The sequence below is a fragment of the Zootoca vivipara genome, chromosome 2 (assembly GCF_965207765.1).
Source record: "Zootoca vivipara chromosome 2, rZooViv2.hap1.1, whole genome shotgun sequence".
Classification (NCBI taxonomy): domain Eukaryota; kingdom Metazoa; phylum Chordata; class Lepidosauria; order Squamata; family Lacertidae; genus Zootoca; species Zootoca vivipara.
In genome coordinates, this window is record NC_142584.1 from 30,807,214 (window position 1) to 30,821,592 (window position 14,379).

At 43.1% G+C, this 14,379-nt stretch overlaps 1 protein-coding gene across 3 annotated transcripts in view; it reads left to right on the top strand.

Moving 5' to 3' along the window:
- The window catches only part of SLC38A12 (solute carrier family 38 member 12), a 117,154-nt gene that overhangs the window by 63,008 nt on the left and 39,767 nt on the right, over positions 1-14,379 (top strand). For 2 of the 3 annotated variants that reach the window (XM_035104402.3, XM_088661524.1), the window contains exon 10: positions 10,947-14,161. The exons of the other annotated variant lie outside the window; for it this stretch is intronic. In XM_035104402.3, coding sequence (XP_034960293.3) covers positions 10,947-11,707 — 761 coding nt within the window. In that variant the 3' untranslated portion in view covers positions 11,708-14,161. Of the gene's footprint in view, positions 1-10,946; positions 14,162-14,379 lie in introns of those variants that run through there. 3 annotated transcript variants of the gene reach the window in all.

Consider the following 14,379-nt stretch of genomic DNA (forward strand, 5'->3'; position numbering starts at 1 on the left):
AGATGTCTTCTAAAAGTCTGGTAGTTGTTTTTCTCTTTGACATCTGATGGGAGGGCGTTCCACAGGGCGGGCGCCACTACCAAGAAGGCCCTCTGTCTAGCTCCCTGCAACTTGGCTTCTCGCAATGAGGGAACCGCCAGAAGGCCCTCGGTGCTGGACCTCAGTGTCCGGGCAGAATGATGGAGGTGAAGACGCTCCTTCAGGTATACTGGACCGAGGCCATTTAGGGCTTTAAAGGTCAGCACCAACACTTTGAACTGTGCTCGGAAACATACTGGGAGCCATTGTAGATCTTTCAAGACTGGTGTTATGTGGTCTCGTAATGATTATGGACAGGATTCTTCCACTTGTGCAACAGTACTTCTCCCTTTTCCTCCTTCCATGCAACTCACAAAATTGGTTCTGTGGGGTAGGGGGACCTGGCAAACTGTAATGCTTGCATATACAGAAAGATTGTAAAAGCAGGATGTTGAATTCTACTGTGTTTAATTAACAGTAGACCCTAACATATCACAATATAAAATATTTGCTTTTGTCAGCAAGTTAAATATATTTTTATCTTGATTCAGTCCATAGGTGAATTATAGCATATTAAGAGGTTTATTATGGATCAAATTGAGACAAATGATTTTTATCACAGTACATGTATTAAAGCTTAGTAGTGTCAATATGTTTGTGTTATCAATAACTGGTTTGTGGATATTCATAGTAAATTATGTAATTATCCCTGTCCTTTTCTGCATTTCATTTCCCTCTGACCTCAGTGTTGGTAATTCCCTCACCAACCACGTGTGGTAGTCAGGATAACACTTATTGATGTGAACTGTAGTCTGGACCAAATGTGTTAGTCTTTAAAGTGCCACAAGATCCTTTGCCGTTTCCGTCTGAGAGTGTACCATATATATAAAGGTAAAGGTAACGCACCCCTGACAGTTAAGTCCAGTCACAGATACAGTCATATAAAATTGCTCTTGACTTTGTTGCCTTGCAGATACCTAGCATAGTTATCCACAGTTGCTGAAATGTTGCTTGATGTGCTTGACCAATAATGTTTAGAATTGAAAGTCAGCATTGAAACAATTAGATAAAGTCACATTGCCCAGAATAACTGCTGGATTCCAGATCAGCAGAACAAGAGCCAACACATTTTAGCTCTGCAAGTAACATGAACATTACTTTTATGAAAATGGAACATAATTGTATAAGAAAGCCATTTGATGATATTTAGGTAAAGTTTTGAATGATGTTTCACAAACCAGGACAGATAACCCAAAAGTATAAACATCCTCCAACAATTGTCAGCATGAGAACAAACAATTAGCATGAAGGCAGAATGATTCTAGTAGTGACCAGTGCAAGACTCCATAGAAAAACTTAGTGTTTCAGTCCCTGCTGTTGTTGAGTTCTTCTTGATGGTCTGAAGCCTCCGTTGGCCTACACTTGCTTTATGTGTGACAGGAGCACTCATTCCAAAAAACCTCACACTTTCTGTCAAACAATACCTGATGAGCTTGGGAAGGCTAAACTAACTTTTCCGTGTTCACTGTGGAGCTCCGTGTCCTTATCTTTCTGCCACAAATGGAATTTTTAATATCCCCAGGCTTCCAGGCTTTCCCTAAGTACCAATGTTTAGATATAGGCTCATACATATTCATTCCACATCTGGCCAGAAGAACAGTTCCCTGTAGCAGAGTTGTCCACTTCTCTAAAATCAACATCTTCTGGGTCAAGTTGGGCAGACAGCATTTGTTTTCCTCACAGCAGGTCTTGCAAGAGGGAGTCTCATCGCTCTTGAGTTCCCCTTCAGATTTTCTCTTTGTTCTAGGAGAGGAGTAGGGAAGAAAAAGACTATGTGCCTTCCTTGCTGCTCTCATGTGTTACAAGCCTGGTCATACTGCACAGGCAAATCTTCTTTTAGAACATGCTTTTAGAACACCTTGAGCGGGAAACCTTGGCTTTTCCTGACTACTACCTTAGATTGTGACTTCTTTGTAGCTCCTTTAAAAAAAACAACTACATGAAGACGTCATGTTTAATAATGTATTTCCCTGACTCTGAGGTGGGCTGCAGATGGGCTTTGTCTCAGGCATCAGATTAAGGATAGTAGGGTCTGAGGCAAATGTGGAGTTTGAGCCAGGCAGAAAGAAGCATTCCAGGGGTTTAAGGGCCAAAGGCAAACAAGTTATGATCAGGAGACCAGAGGCCTGGACAGGCAACCTGTACTGACAAGGCTGCAAGGGCTTTTGGGGGCTTGGTATGGCCTAACTGACTTGGAGAGACAGTTGACCATATTGGAGGCACCACCATATTTGAGAGGGTCTTCCAACGCCTCGCCCCCACCCTCAGTCACTCCATTTCCACTCCTGGTTCTTCACTCTTCTCTTTGCCCTGCCTATTTTATTTTTCAAATATAGGTATCAGCAGCAGTAGCGCTGCTTTTCACCTTCCCTTACTCTGTGACTGGGTAGGTTGCTAGCAAGCAAGGCAAAGCTGCTTGCCAGCATATACCAGATCCTTCATGACTCCATCTCACCAACATTTTCATTAAAAAAAATTCAGAACCCAAGGCAAGAGTGGCAGCTGATTCAGGCAGTAAGACACTAGCTTTGACACTGCAGAGTTGTTGAGGATGAAGGAGTAAAAGGCATTGGAACACTGACTGCTGGAAACCTTGGTTTGAGACCCCCCTCAACACCTTTCCGTGTGGCATAGAATGTGTTAATACTTCAGTAAAACATGTGTAAATATGTTATATAAGCTGCCTCAACATGATCCTGCCATTATGTGTCAATGCATGATACCAAATTTGTCTTTGCAGAATTTGCATTTCTTTTTGTTGGGAATTTGTGCTCCTGCTGGTAATGCTGTATAGACTTGACAGAGAGCCTCATTTCAACAACTCTAAGGAGGTTGTGACTTTCAAGGACATGTCGGCTACATGCTCTGAGGAAGTCTTGAGAAGGGGACCTCTCACTTCCTTCAAGGGTCACAGACCAGCCTGAGAACATCCCAAATTAGTAACTGTTGCCCTTTCATCTCATCTTGATCATTACAGAATGTGTTTGCTAGTGAGAGAATAAAGGGCCCCTGACCATCAGGTCGAGTCGTGTCCGACTGGGGTTGCGGCGCTCATCTCGCTCTATAGGCTGAGGGAGCCAGTGTTTGTCCGCAGACAGCTTCCGGGTCATGTGGCCAGCATGACAAAGCTGTTTCTGGCGAACCAGAGCAGCACATGGAAACGCCGTTTACCTTCCCGCCGCAGCGGTCCCTATTTATCTACTTACACTTTGATGTGCTTTCGAACTGCTAGGTGGGCAGTAGCTGGGACCGAACAACGGGAGCTCACCCCGTCACAGGGATTCGAACCTCCGACCTTCTGATCAGCAAGCCCTAGGGTCTGTGGTTTAACCCACAGTGCCACCTGGGTCCCTAGTGAGAGAATAGGGAATGGAAATAACCATCCTATTATTTCCATTTGCAGAATTGCACCAGGATCTGCTTTAGTTCTTTAAAAAGTAGCACAACACAACATCCTTTGTTATCCATATCAGAGGTTGGTTATGTTCAGGTGGCTTATGTATGAATAGGTTAGGGATTCCAATGCTTCAAGTAGTACTCCCAGTACTGCAGCTCACTGGGCAAATCACATTTTCTGTGACTAAGCCACCGCACAGGGGTGTGAGACTAAACTACCAATTTGAGCTCTTTGGAAGAAAGGCTGTCTTTAAAAGTAACACATAATCCTCATTCCTTATCTTTTGCCTTATGTGGTTTCTCTCCACTCATCACCTCCACTGCTTTTTCTCTCCTGTGTTTCCACAAATGCTTCATGAGGGCCTTTCCTCAACTATCCAGGAGCCATGTGTAGTTCCAGAGAAATTCTAATCAGCCCTTGTTTTCACAAAACCTGGCTTCTTGCACTCACTTTCCTAAATAAAATGATGAAGGTAACTATTCAGTAATGGTAAATTTTCCTGCATAGTGTTGCCTTTTTTTCATTTTGCAGCTGTAAATAGTGCTAACTGGGCTGTGCATTGAGGGATTTTTTTAGTAAATAACTAGTGACAACAATAAAACCATATTATAATTTTAACAGGTTTGGCTACCACATATTTTGCCTTTGTTTCTTATTCTCCTTTATCAGATGTCTCCATTTCTGGCACATTGTCCGTGTCTCTGGTGTCTCTGGTGTCTCTCTGGAAAGTGTAAACTTGGCCACTGATGTTCTTTAGCTGTAAGAGACCTTTATTTGAGCAGGAGCTGAGCAGCTGGGAAAGCCAATGCTGGAATAAAGGGCATCACTTAGAGCAGGAATGTGCAACCCTTTTCAGCCTGCGGGCCATATTCCCTTCTAGGAGCTGCAGTGGTAGATAATGACCAGAGGCAGAAGTGGACAGAGCAATTAATTTGAACATTACCTTTGTACTGTATAGTAGGCTGGTAAGCGTACACACTATCTGTATCCAGGCAGGCAAGAGACATGATCAAAGCTTCAGGATGTATTTCAACCAGGAAAACACCCAAGGAAGGTATAAAACAGGGCTGGTGAGATGTGGCCTAGAGAAACCCAGGAGCCAGATAAGAGAGGCCTGGAGGGTTTCCCGGTCTGAGGTTCCCCTTCTGCTTTAGACTACCAAAGCATTTGAGTTGTATTCATCCCCATTGCCTTCATTACACGAATACAGATGTGTAGAGAGCTTCACATATGCCCACAAAACCCAGTTTCCCTCCTGGTCTATCAGGAGCTATCTGTTACAGACTATCACCCTCTCTTCATTTTGATTTATCACTGGACATAACTGGGTTTTGGAGCTTTGTCTTCATCTTGCTGCCACATAGGGACAGGAAGATAAATCTAGCCTGTGAATGTTTAGCTGTACAGTTCCAGCAGCACAAAGGAGCAGGATGTCCTCCTATATCCCCTTGACTAGGAAAACAGATCTGCCGGGATAGCTTTGGAGTGTTGAGCTTCACCAGGCCTTTGTGCATTGTGCATTGAAAAAATTCCATGTACTTCAAAACAAGAAACTCGACTGAAAGGGTATGATTTAGGAAGGCAGATCAGATCTCTGCTGAAAAAGGAAAAAGAACCTATTATTCCAAGTGCTGGTACAGTTCTCATAAAGGACAATCAGTATATATAAGTGTTGCATAACTATTGATAGCTTTGCAACGTTACAATCTTCCATAATTGAGAAAGTGCCTGAATTTCAAAAGTACCCATCATCTTACCCAGAAAGTAAGATGATACTCCTTAAATATCCAGTGTGGGATGGGAAGAAGAGGTCATTTCACTGAATTCAGTAGTCAGCAGACCAGGCCTTGCACTTTCGTCACAAAAATAACTTGCTTTTTAAAAAAGGGTGAGAGAAATCGACCAATTCACAGGATTAGTTCTCTACAGGAAGGCAAAATCAGGTCAGCTTTTCGCAGTGTAGGCTACCCTTAGAGCACCTGCCGGTTCAGAAAGGAGAAATAGCCAAGCTCTTCTTCCACCATGACTTTGTGTTTGTGTACCTTTTGGTCTCCGGCTTGGAAAACCATCACATCCTGTGCGGCACAGGGATGGCATGTTCGACTGACTCCTGAAGCAGGTTTGGAATGGAAAATGTGCCCTTGCAGGGTCCCCCTGACTAGCAAGTAGCTACCTGTTTTCATTAGTGGAGTATGCAGAGACATACCAGTCGACATAAAAGGCATTAAGTTCAAGAGTCTGGAAACTGTGGGAAAGTCTACAGGGTTCATGCCGATAGCTTCACTGAAAGGTCAGCTCCATCTTATTTAAGTGTTTTGTTTGTAAATAGAACATATTTTATTTATAATTTTTATCATTTATACAAAAACAATTACATTAAAAAATATAAGTATTTCTTGATCAATGTTACCCTTGTGCTTGATGACCAGAAACAAGCTTTTTTTATATCCGGCTCTGTTGCTGTGAGGAATAACCGAAGATCACCTCTGTCCATTATGCAAAGGTGATTTCATGTGAGGCTGAGTAACTCTTGCATTCAACAACATATCTCTTTGTGCAGTAATACTTGCAGAAGAAACAGCACCCTGCACGCTTAGCACTGCTGCGGCCACGCAGCGCTGGAGTGCAGAAGTGGGAGGGAGAAGGAAGCGGAAGCAATGTTGCCACAGAGTGTGCATGGTGCTCCATCCATTGGGAAGCACAGTCACTTCTCTGTTCACTCTATATCTTTGTTTTCTTTTCTCAGTCACTTTTCTGTTTTTTCCCTCCACTTCTCACTTCCCTCCGTGGCCCCCTAGTCTCAGGCCGTGGCCCCCCATTTATCTGATTTCTGCCTGTGGCCCCCTTGGAATATCCGGGGGGGGCAGGGAGCCACATGGCCCCTGGTTGGGGATCACTGATTGAGATTGTTAGCTTGTGGGCAAGGGACTGTTTTGTTTCAGGTTGATTTTGTATAAGCTGCTCTCTGAGACACTGGGCTGAAGAGCAGGACACACATGAATGAATAAATACTGAGAGTGGCTTGCATTCCTTAAAGTACATGCTGCTTCTGGTTTGGAAAAGAATGGGTTAAATGAGCAGCCTGTACCTGATAAGGGAACTTGGCAAGGAAATAGGTCAGATCTTCACCCTTGATTGAGCAGAGATAGTAGAGATTTACTGCTTCTCTCTCTGCAGGGGAAGAGGTGCAGAGGTCTTGCAGTTAAATATAGTTAAGCTATGGCAGAGATACAGGACTGGACACCACAAGTCAAATTATTTTCCCCAAAGAGAAAGATCTGGATATCTTCTGCTTGCTTTTTCTGAGAAGAATAACCTGCCTTGCTTGTTCTTTCTTGAGAGCTGTCTCTTCCATGTCACTCCTGCTCTCTTGTTCCTTTGTTCCTGTCAGAATGTCCGAGCTCACAATTCTCTTAAACTCTGTTGAGAATATTTGGTGTCCTTGGGCAGGTTCTAGATGACTTGAAGGGCTTTGTACCTTTGCTGTGGTGGTTTGTAGTTTTTCTGTATTTGTCATTAATAGAAGAGACTTATAAGGAGCCGTTCCAGCTGCTTTATAATGAATCTTTGGCTCCCCCCCCTCCCCATTTTTTGTGTCTTCAAGACAGATAATTCAAGGAAATTCTCCAGTAAACAAAGAGGTGGCAAATGGTTTATAACAGCTTCTACTGTACAGAACATGTCATGGTGGTTATTTTTTATTGTTACTATGTTGTGTGTTTTTGTGTTTTTATATTTTAAATTGCTCTGTGATCCTTGTATGAAGGGCAGTATAGAAATTTATTGAATCCTCCTCATCATCATGATAGTAATATGCACTGAAAGCCTGTCTGGTCCAGTGGATAGATAGACTTGTAACTGGAAGGCCCGCATGCCTTAAAATTCCACCCTTTGAGCTATCTTTTATTATATATGTAAAACACTATTTATTCAAGGTTCTTAATTTCTCTTTATAGTATTGATAATCTCAATCTCAACATCTTTTCAGTCTTCTATCTATGGGACAGACCTTGAAATATTTGAAGATGTCTAGCATATGTCTTCTCGGTCTCCTCTTTTTCATGTTAAATATACCCAGATCCATCAACCATTCCTCATAAGGCTTGGTTTCCGTCTACCCTTGATCATCTTGGTTGCTCTCCTCTGCACACATTCCAATTTGTCGATAACCTTTTTAATGTACCTAGAACGGGACATAATATTCCAGATGTGGTCTGACCAGAGCAGAACAGAGCAGAAGAGATCCTTGAAAAATTGTGGCAGTCTGGTGATGCTTTGCTGCAAAGAAGGTTCTCTTTATGAGGACTCTCCAGACACTTAATGGTGGTCACCAAGCAGTACGAGAAATGATGGTAGGATGATAGCAACGTGTATAAATTGCTCAGATCTTGTTGCTTTGGGTATAAAAAAGTGGAGTCCTTGAAATATATCTATATCTATATAAATGTAAACTGGTCATGTGGGTTATTATCCACTTTTCTCCGAAACCATTTCACCGATTGCGTTCAAAATTTGACACAACGTCCCAAGCGAATGTCCGAAGGTTCTTATAAAGTTTGCTAAAACAGATGTCACACCTGTGCAACATAAAACCCAAAAAAACCCGTGTTTCAGAACACACCAAACAGATAAAAGTGCATGCTGGGAAATAGAACAGAGAAGCAGCGTCTCCATTGCCTGCAGACAATCGGTGACATCACAACATTCCACAGCAACCAACTGAAAACAGGCCTTTACAGACTTTACAGGCCTTTACAGACTAGGCTGAATGGAGGTACTGACTCGCCTGGGTGGGGGTTGGGGGGAAGAGGGAGTTGGGGGATTCACAGGGATGAGCCGGGGGGGGGGCAGAATAGGTCATGGATCGGGACAGGGTGGGGGTAGTCACAGGGATTAGCCACTGCAACGCGTGGCAGGACCAGCTAGTTGTCTATAAGTATGTCAGTATTCAAATGATGAACTGGAAAACAAAATAGGCTTTGACATGTTAGGCCTGTTTTTCATGACAGTTGACCCTTTTATATAGATAGAGTTACATTGGATGCTGGGAAGCATATGTGCCCCTGGTACAATGAGTGATCTTGTGGTTCTGCATAGGCAACTACAATGAAGGGAGCACATGACTTTATTGAATTTAGTGAATATTGTATCTTAGGTTTGATCCCATAATACTCATAGGCAATATAATTCGCTACTCAATTTACAGGGGGGCTCTCTTCCTTTTTGTAGCTACTGTTATAGGGCCTTTCAGAATGTGCAGCTTGTCAATTTAATTAAGAGCTCCCTAGCATGTCCCTTAATCCCAAGCATTGGTGTAAAATCTGGATTTATCTGGGTTCTGGCGAATAGCCAGTTAATTGGGTGTTTTCTGGTAGGCACCCTATTTTTTAGTCCCTGTGTCTCCTCTCTTGGTTGCTGTGCTGTCAAAGTCCATCTTTTTAAATGGCTTTAAATGTTCTGTGCAGTGGAAGTGTGCATTAGCATTCTCTGTGTTACAGTATCTGATTAATTGGTTTGGGGCTTCTGTTTCTCAGCCACAGCTAAAGACAGTTTGTACAAATGCCAAAACAGCCCATCTTGGTCCATTTGTTATCCTAAGCAGCCACTCTCCCCACTGAAACACCAAGTTGAGGCGGGGAGCAGGAGACGTTCGCCTTTCAAACACAAAATGGCCAGTCTCTGGAACAAGCACGCCGGCTTTCCCCCATGATTGAGGGGGCTGGTGCCGCCCGCCATGCGCATCTGCCGTGCGACTTGCTTGCTACGTGTGCACATGTCGCATGACATGCTGAGTCATTTCCACACGCTGCACAACATGCTGACGTGTTGCGAGCAGCATGTGCAAGTGATGTCAGCACGTCATGCAGCATGTATACATGGTGTGGGCACGGTCACCATGGAATTTAGAGGCGGCCTGGTCCCCTCCTTGAAAATTGGGGGGGGGAGACTTGGCCCCATGCCCCCTCCAATGGTGCCCCTGTTCTGGAACACTATCATGAAGGGCTGTAACCTACACAAGAAAAAAAGTTGAAACAAAATAAAAAAAATTCCTTCCAGTAGCACCTTAGAGACCAACTAAGTTTGTCATTGATATGAGCTTTCGTGTGCATTTATCTTGTTTTGACTACATCAGACCAACACGGCTACCTACCTGTAACAAGAAAAAAAAGTTAGCAATCAAAATGATGAGGCCTAATGAATGAACTAAATTTTTTCAGCCACTTCAGGTTTGGGTTTGTAAAATGGTTGCTTTCTGTTTTAGAGGCTGTTATGATCGCAAGGTTCAAGAGATCAGCATAGGAAATGGAAATTGAAGAGAAAAAATAATTTAACAGAAATGAAACTTAAGCAGAAATTTACTACTATTTTGCTTGGTTAATTCATTAGAGTTTTAGAAAACATAATGGAGTGCCCAGTTGTCAAGGAACAAATATTCAAACTGAAGGTCCTTGTGCCCTTCATCATAATGCTCAACTTCCTGTTCAAGCACATCTGAGGGCCCTATTTATTCTTTATTTTAGCTCAGGAAAACTATTTTTGTTATTATCACTAACGTTTAATATATGATATTAGACCTGCTTTGCCTTGCGCCAGCAAATCTTTCAGCAAGCAAATAAACAGTATTATATGTTGCTGTTGTAGTAAATGTCAAGTAAGTGTGTGCTTTATGTCTGCATTTCAACTCTAATTTTCAATGCTTTCCCCCCAGTCCCTGTTAGACCTTCTCCCAATTGAGATTAGTACCAGGCAGCTTGTTTGGCTGTTTTTTCTTATGAACAATGTCACTGTGTTCTTTACACATACCCTAAATTTTAACAAAAGCCAGTTGCAAATATTCCTGTTTGTGTCGTTTACGTAAAATACAGTCCCACTCTTCTTAAACAAATACTGTCAAAAACCGAAGGGCATGAGCGCTCTTGTGCGCTCCTGTGCTGCCCAGAAGCAATCTTTCAAATGCCCTTTCAGCCAAAGCAGTAGTACATGCTCATGCTAGGAAATGTCTTCAGTGCACTTTTACTAACATGAATGAGGCTGGGGACCCTGGGGTAAAGAGAAGGTGTTGAGTTCAAAGACAACAGTTTTATTTTATATTTCTTTGAGGACTCGAGCAGCAGCTGTGATGGGTCAAACCCATTTCCTCTGAGGCAGATGCCCCTGAGAGAAAGTGTGATTGGTGGATAACCCTGTTTCAAAGATAGCCAACTGTACTTTTGTATTGGAGTCCCCACCCACAGTGTACAGCCTGGTGCTGAACACACATATTGATCTCCTTGTAGATCTTTTCTTTGTATGCGACGCTGCTTTCTCCAGGGAAGTGTGTGTGTGTTCACCCCCCTTATCACTTGCACTATAGACTGTAGCGATCCAGCGCAGAGATTAGAGGAGGAAATATATATTTTTGTGTGCTTAGCTTCTGCTCTGACTTCACCATGTTCCTTTTCTCTCTCCTTCCCCACCCCTTGTCTTCCAGCATTTGTCGTCATGATAATTATAGCCCTTCTCCGGATTGCCAAAGGGAAAGGGGAAGGTCACCCTCCTTTAGCGCAACTCTCAGGGATCCGCAATCTCTTTGGGGTGTGCGTTTATTCCTTCATGTGCCAGCACTCGCTGCCATCTCTCATCACTCCCATCTCCAAGAAGAAACACGTTAACAAGTTGGTCCTGCTGGATTACACCTTAATCCTGGGTTTCTACAGCCTCTTGTCCTTCACCGCTATCTACTGCTTCAAGAATGGGACTCTCATGGATATGTATACGCTCAACTTCACCAGCTGTGACATTGTCAATATCGCCGTTATCCGCTACTTCCTGGGCCTCTTTCCTGTCTTCACCATCAGCACCAACTTTCCTATAATTGCCGTGACTCTGAGGAACAATTGGAAGACACTCTTCCACCGGGAAGGGGGAACCTACCCGTGGGTAGTAGATAGGATTTTTTTCCCAGTCATCACACTCATCCCCCCCATTATCGTGGCTTTCTGCACCCACGATTTGGAGTCCTTGGTGGGCATTACTGGAGCCTATGCTGGGAATGGGATCCAGTATATCATCCCTGCTTTCTTAGCATATTGCAGCCGAAAAGACACTCAGCTGATCTTTGGAAACGGCACGCTCAATAAACATTTGTCCCCTTTCCGGCACACGTTCTGGATTGGGTTTGTCCTACTCTGGGGTCTTTTTTGCTTTTTGTTTGTGACTGCAAATATCATATTGAGTGAAACTAAGCTCTAATGATGGAACGATGCCATTTGTTATTAAAGAAACTGGAGGTGACTTCTGAGACTTCTACTTCTCATCTTGCACCTCTTACAAACCTGCTAATACCATCTTGAGCTAGATGCTCACTTTATCAATTTTGGGTGCAGTGCTGCTTTTCCTTTCTTAATTCAGATTTCCCCCTTCAAAGTATAAAGCTTTGAGTGTGATCACTCCACCAGGCCGCTGTGGTCGCACAGCATTTCTCTATTTTTGCCTTGATCACAGATTCCCATACAAACTGTCTTCCTTTCTTGTGCTATGATATGTCAGAGGCTGTCAGATATGCATCTCTCCCTCAGGAGTGATGGAGGGGTGAGCCTTGCTGAAACCAGTCAAGCAAGCAGCCAATGAAAGCAAGCAATGATTCCTTATCATTCTCATGTCCCCTGAGGTGACTCTCCTTTTTCCTCAACTAACAGGGAAGAATCAAGAGCAGGATGGACACAACTAGTTGAATCAGATTTCGTTGAAATGTTTCATGGTGTGGGGTCAACCTAAACTGAAAAAATGAGGGAGAAAATGCCCAGGGGTAGTTTCTTCCCACTCCAACACATCTGTTGTTTCCTCCATTTCTGTTACAGTCTTTCCAGCACACATCTGCCTTGCTGCATGTAAAATGGGATCAGATGCATAGATGTTACTGTGGATTTAAATGAATACTTTTCATCTGGTGAACATTTTACTTCTGTTCCCTTTTGTGTTTTCTGTATGTAATGCCCAATCCGCTCCATACTTGATTCTATGCAGTGGATGAAAAGGAGGTTGCGGTTAAGTCTGGGTGGGTACCACCAAACCCTTATTTCATGAAGCATTGAAGGGAAAGCCTGTTTCCACAGGGTTGGTTTTTTTGTGTGTTTTTTTGCTGCTAAGTCACTTCAGCATTACTGTGGTCCTCTATTTCACACCAGTCCTGAGGCAGCAGGGCAGGCCCTGACTGTAGCACTCTCCATCGCAGGCATGAAGGTGCTAATTACTTGCTGGATGGGTAACATGTAAAAGAAGCACAGTTCTCATTTCCTAGCACCTCACCTGCATGTTGCCAGATGTGGAGGGCAGCACCTAACCCATAGCTGCCAAGTCTCCCGTTTTCCCCAGGAAATCCCTGTTTTTCCAGCTGTTCCTAGCTGAAAAAACGATTTTTTTTGTTTTTCCCCGGTTTATTCTGGTGTGACGGCCATTTTGGAACTGGGCAGAGCATGCTCAGAAGTGACTTTAGATGCTGCTCTGCCCAGTTCCAAAATGGCTGTAGTGCGACTTCTGGCGCGGTGGCCATTTTGGAACTGGGCAAAGCAGCATCAAAAGTCACTTCTGAGCATGCTCCGCCCAGTTCCAAAATGGCGGCAGCGCTACTTCCGGTCTGCAATTTCCGGCCCAGTCCCTTATTTCTCTGACAGCAACTTGGCAGGTATGACCTAACCAGATCTTTATGAAGAAATCATATGAGTAAGTGTAAACAGAGAGAATAAAATCATGAGGGGAAGCTAAAGCAAGAGACATTCATGAAGCCATTGTTTTCTTTCTGAATATAAAGGCAATTATTATTCCCTAAAGCACACTAAATTGTCAAGAGAATTCACTCCTGCACACTAAAAATTAACCTCATCCCAGGTTCATGGATTTTTTTAAAGGTTCCCGCCACTTTACTCTGCCTTCGACATGACCTCTTTTTCAGTTTATGTAAATTCAAGCTACATCTGACTCTAGTACTGTGCCTTGAAACCTGGGTCTGCCACAGGTAAATCTAAGAGATGTGTGTGAGGGGGTCTTATGTTAAACATAAAAGAGATGCAGATTGGAAGGGGAGCTATTAACTCCTCCCTTGCCTGTGCCTTATTTCCCTCTACTCTGTCCCCTAATGTCACTTTCCCCTTGGCCAGGCTGCTATATCAGAAGTAAGTCAGTGTGAGAGAGAGACTCCTGGTGGGGAAATCTGCAGGGAAACTTCTCTCTTCACCTGCACACCCCTTTTGCTCTTTAAATTATCCTCATCTTTCACCTCCCTGCTTTATACATTATGGGGAAAGGTCTGGATTTAAAGACACAGGTCTGCTCCTGATTGCATGTAGTTCGGACTATACATAGCTGCCAAGTTATCCCTTTTTTTAAGGGATTTTCCCTTATGCTGAATAGGCTTCCTCGCGAGAAAAGGGAAAACTTGGCAGCTATGACTATAGGATCTTCGCCGACAAGGAGTACTGACCATCATTCTGTGATGAAATCACAAAAAGCATTTAGGAGATTGCAGAGCTTAGAAGGGGTCATGGGTCACAAAGGTTTTAATATGAGGGAAATTCAACTCTTTTCACTTCAAATATGTTTAAACTGCTTTTTCTGTTATTAAATTTCATCTTCCAAACCCCCGGATTATGCTTGCCTTTTCCGTCCTGGTGTAGCTGTGATATTAAATTTGACATTTCATCAAAGTGAGTTAAGAAATTCAGTGGGTTTTTTAAAAAATAAATCAAAATTACTATCAAGTTATAATTATCAAAATCAAATTGGTTTTGCTGCAAAAAACAACAACAGATTGTCGGAAGGTGTGTTAAAAGCAAACACAGCAAATTTTGTAGTGCAACTCTATTCGTAGATAACAAAAGTCCTTGATATGTTGCATAAAGCTATGTTTGCCGACTAGGGGGAGTTTG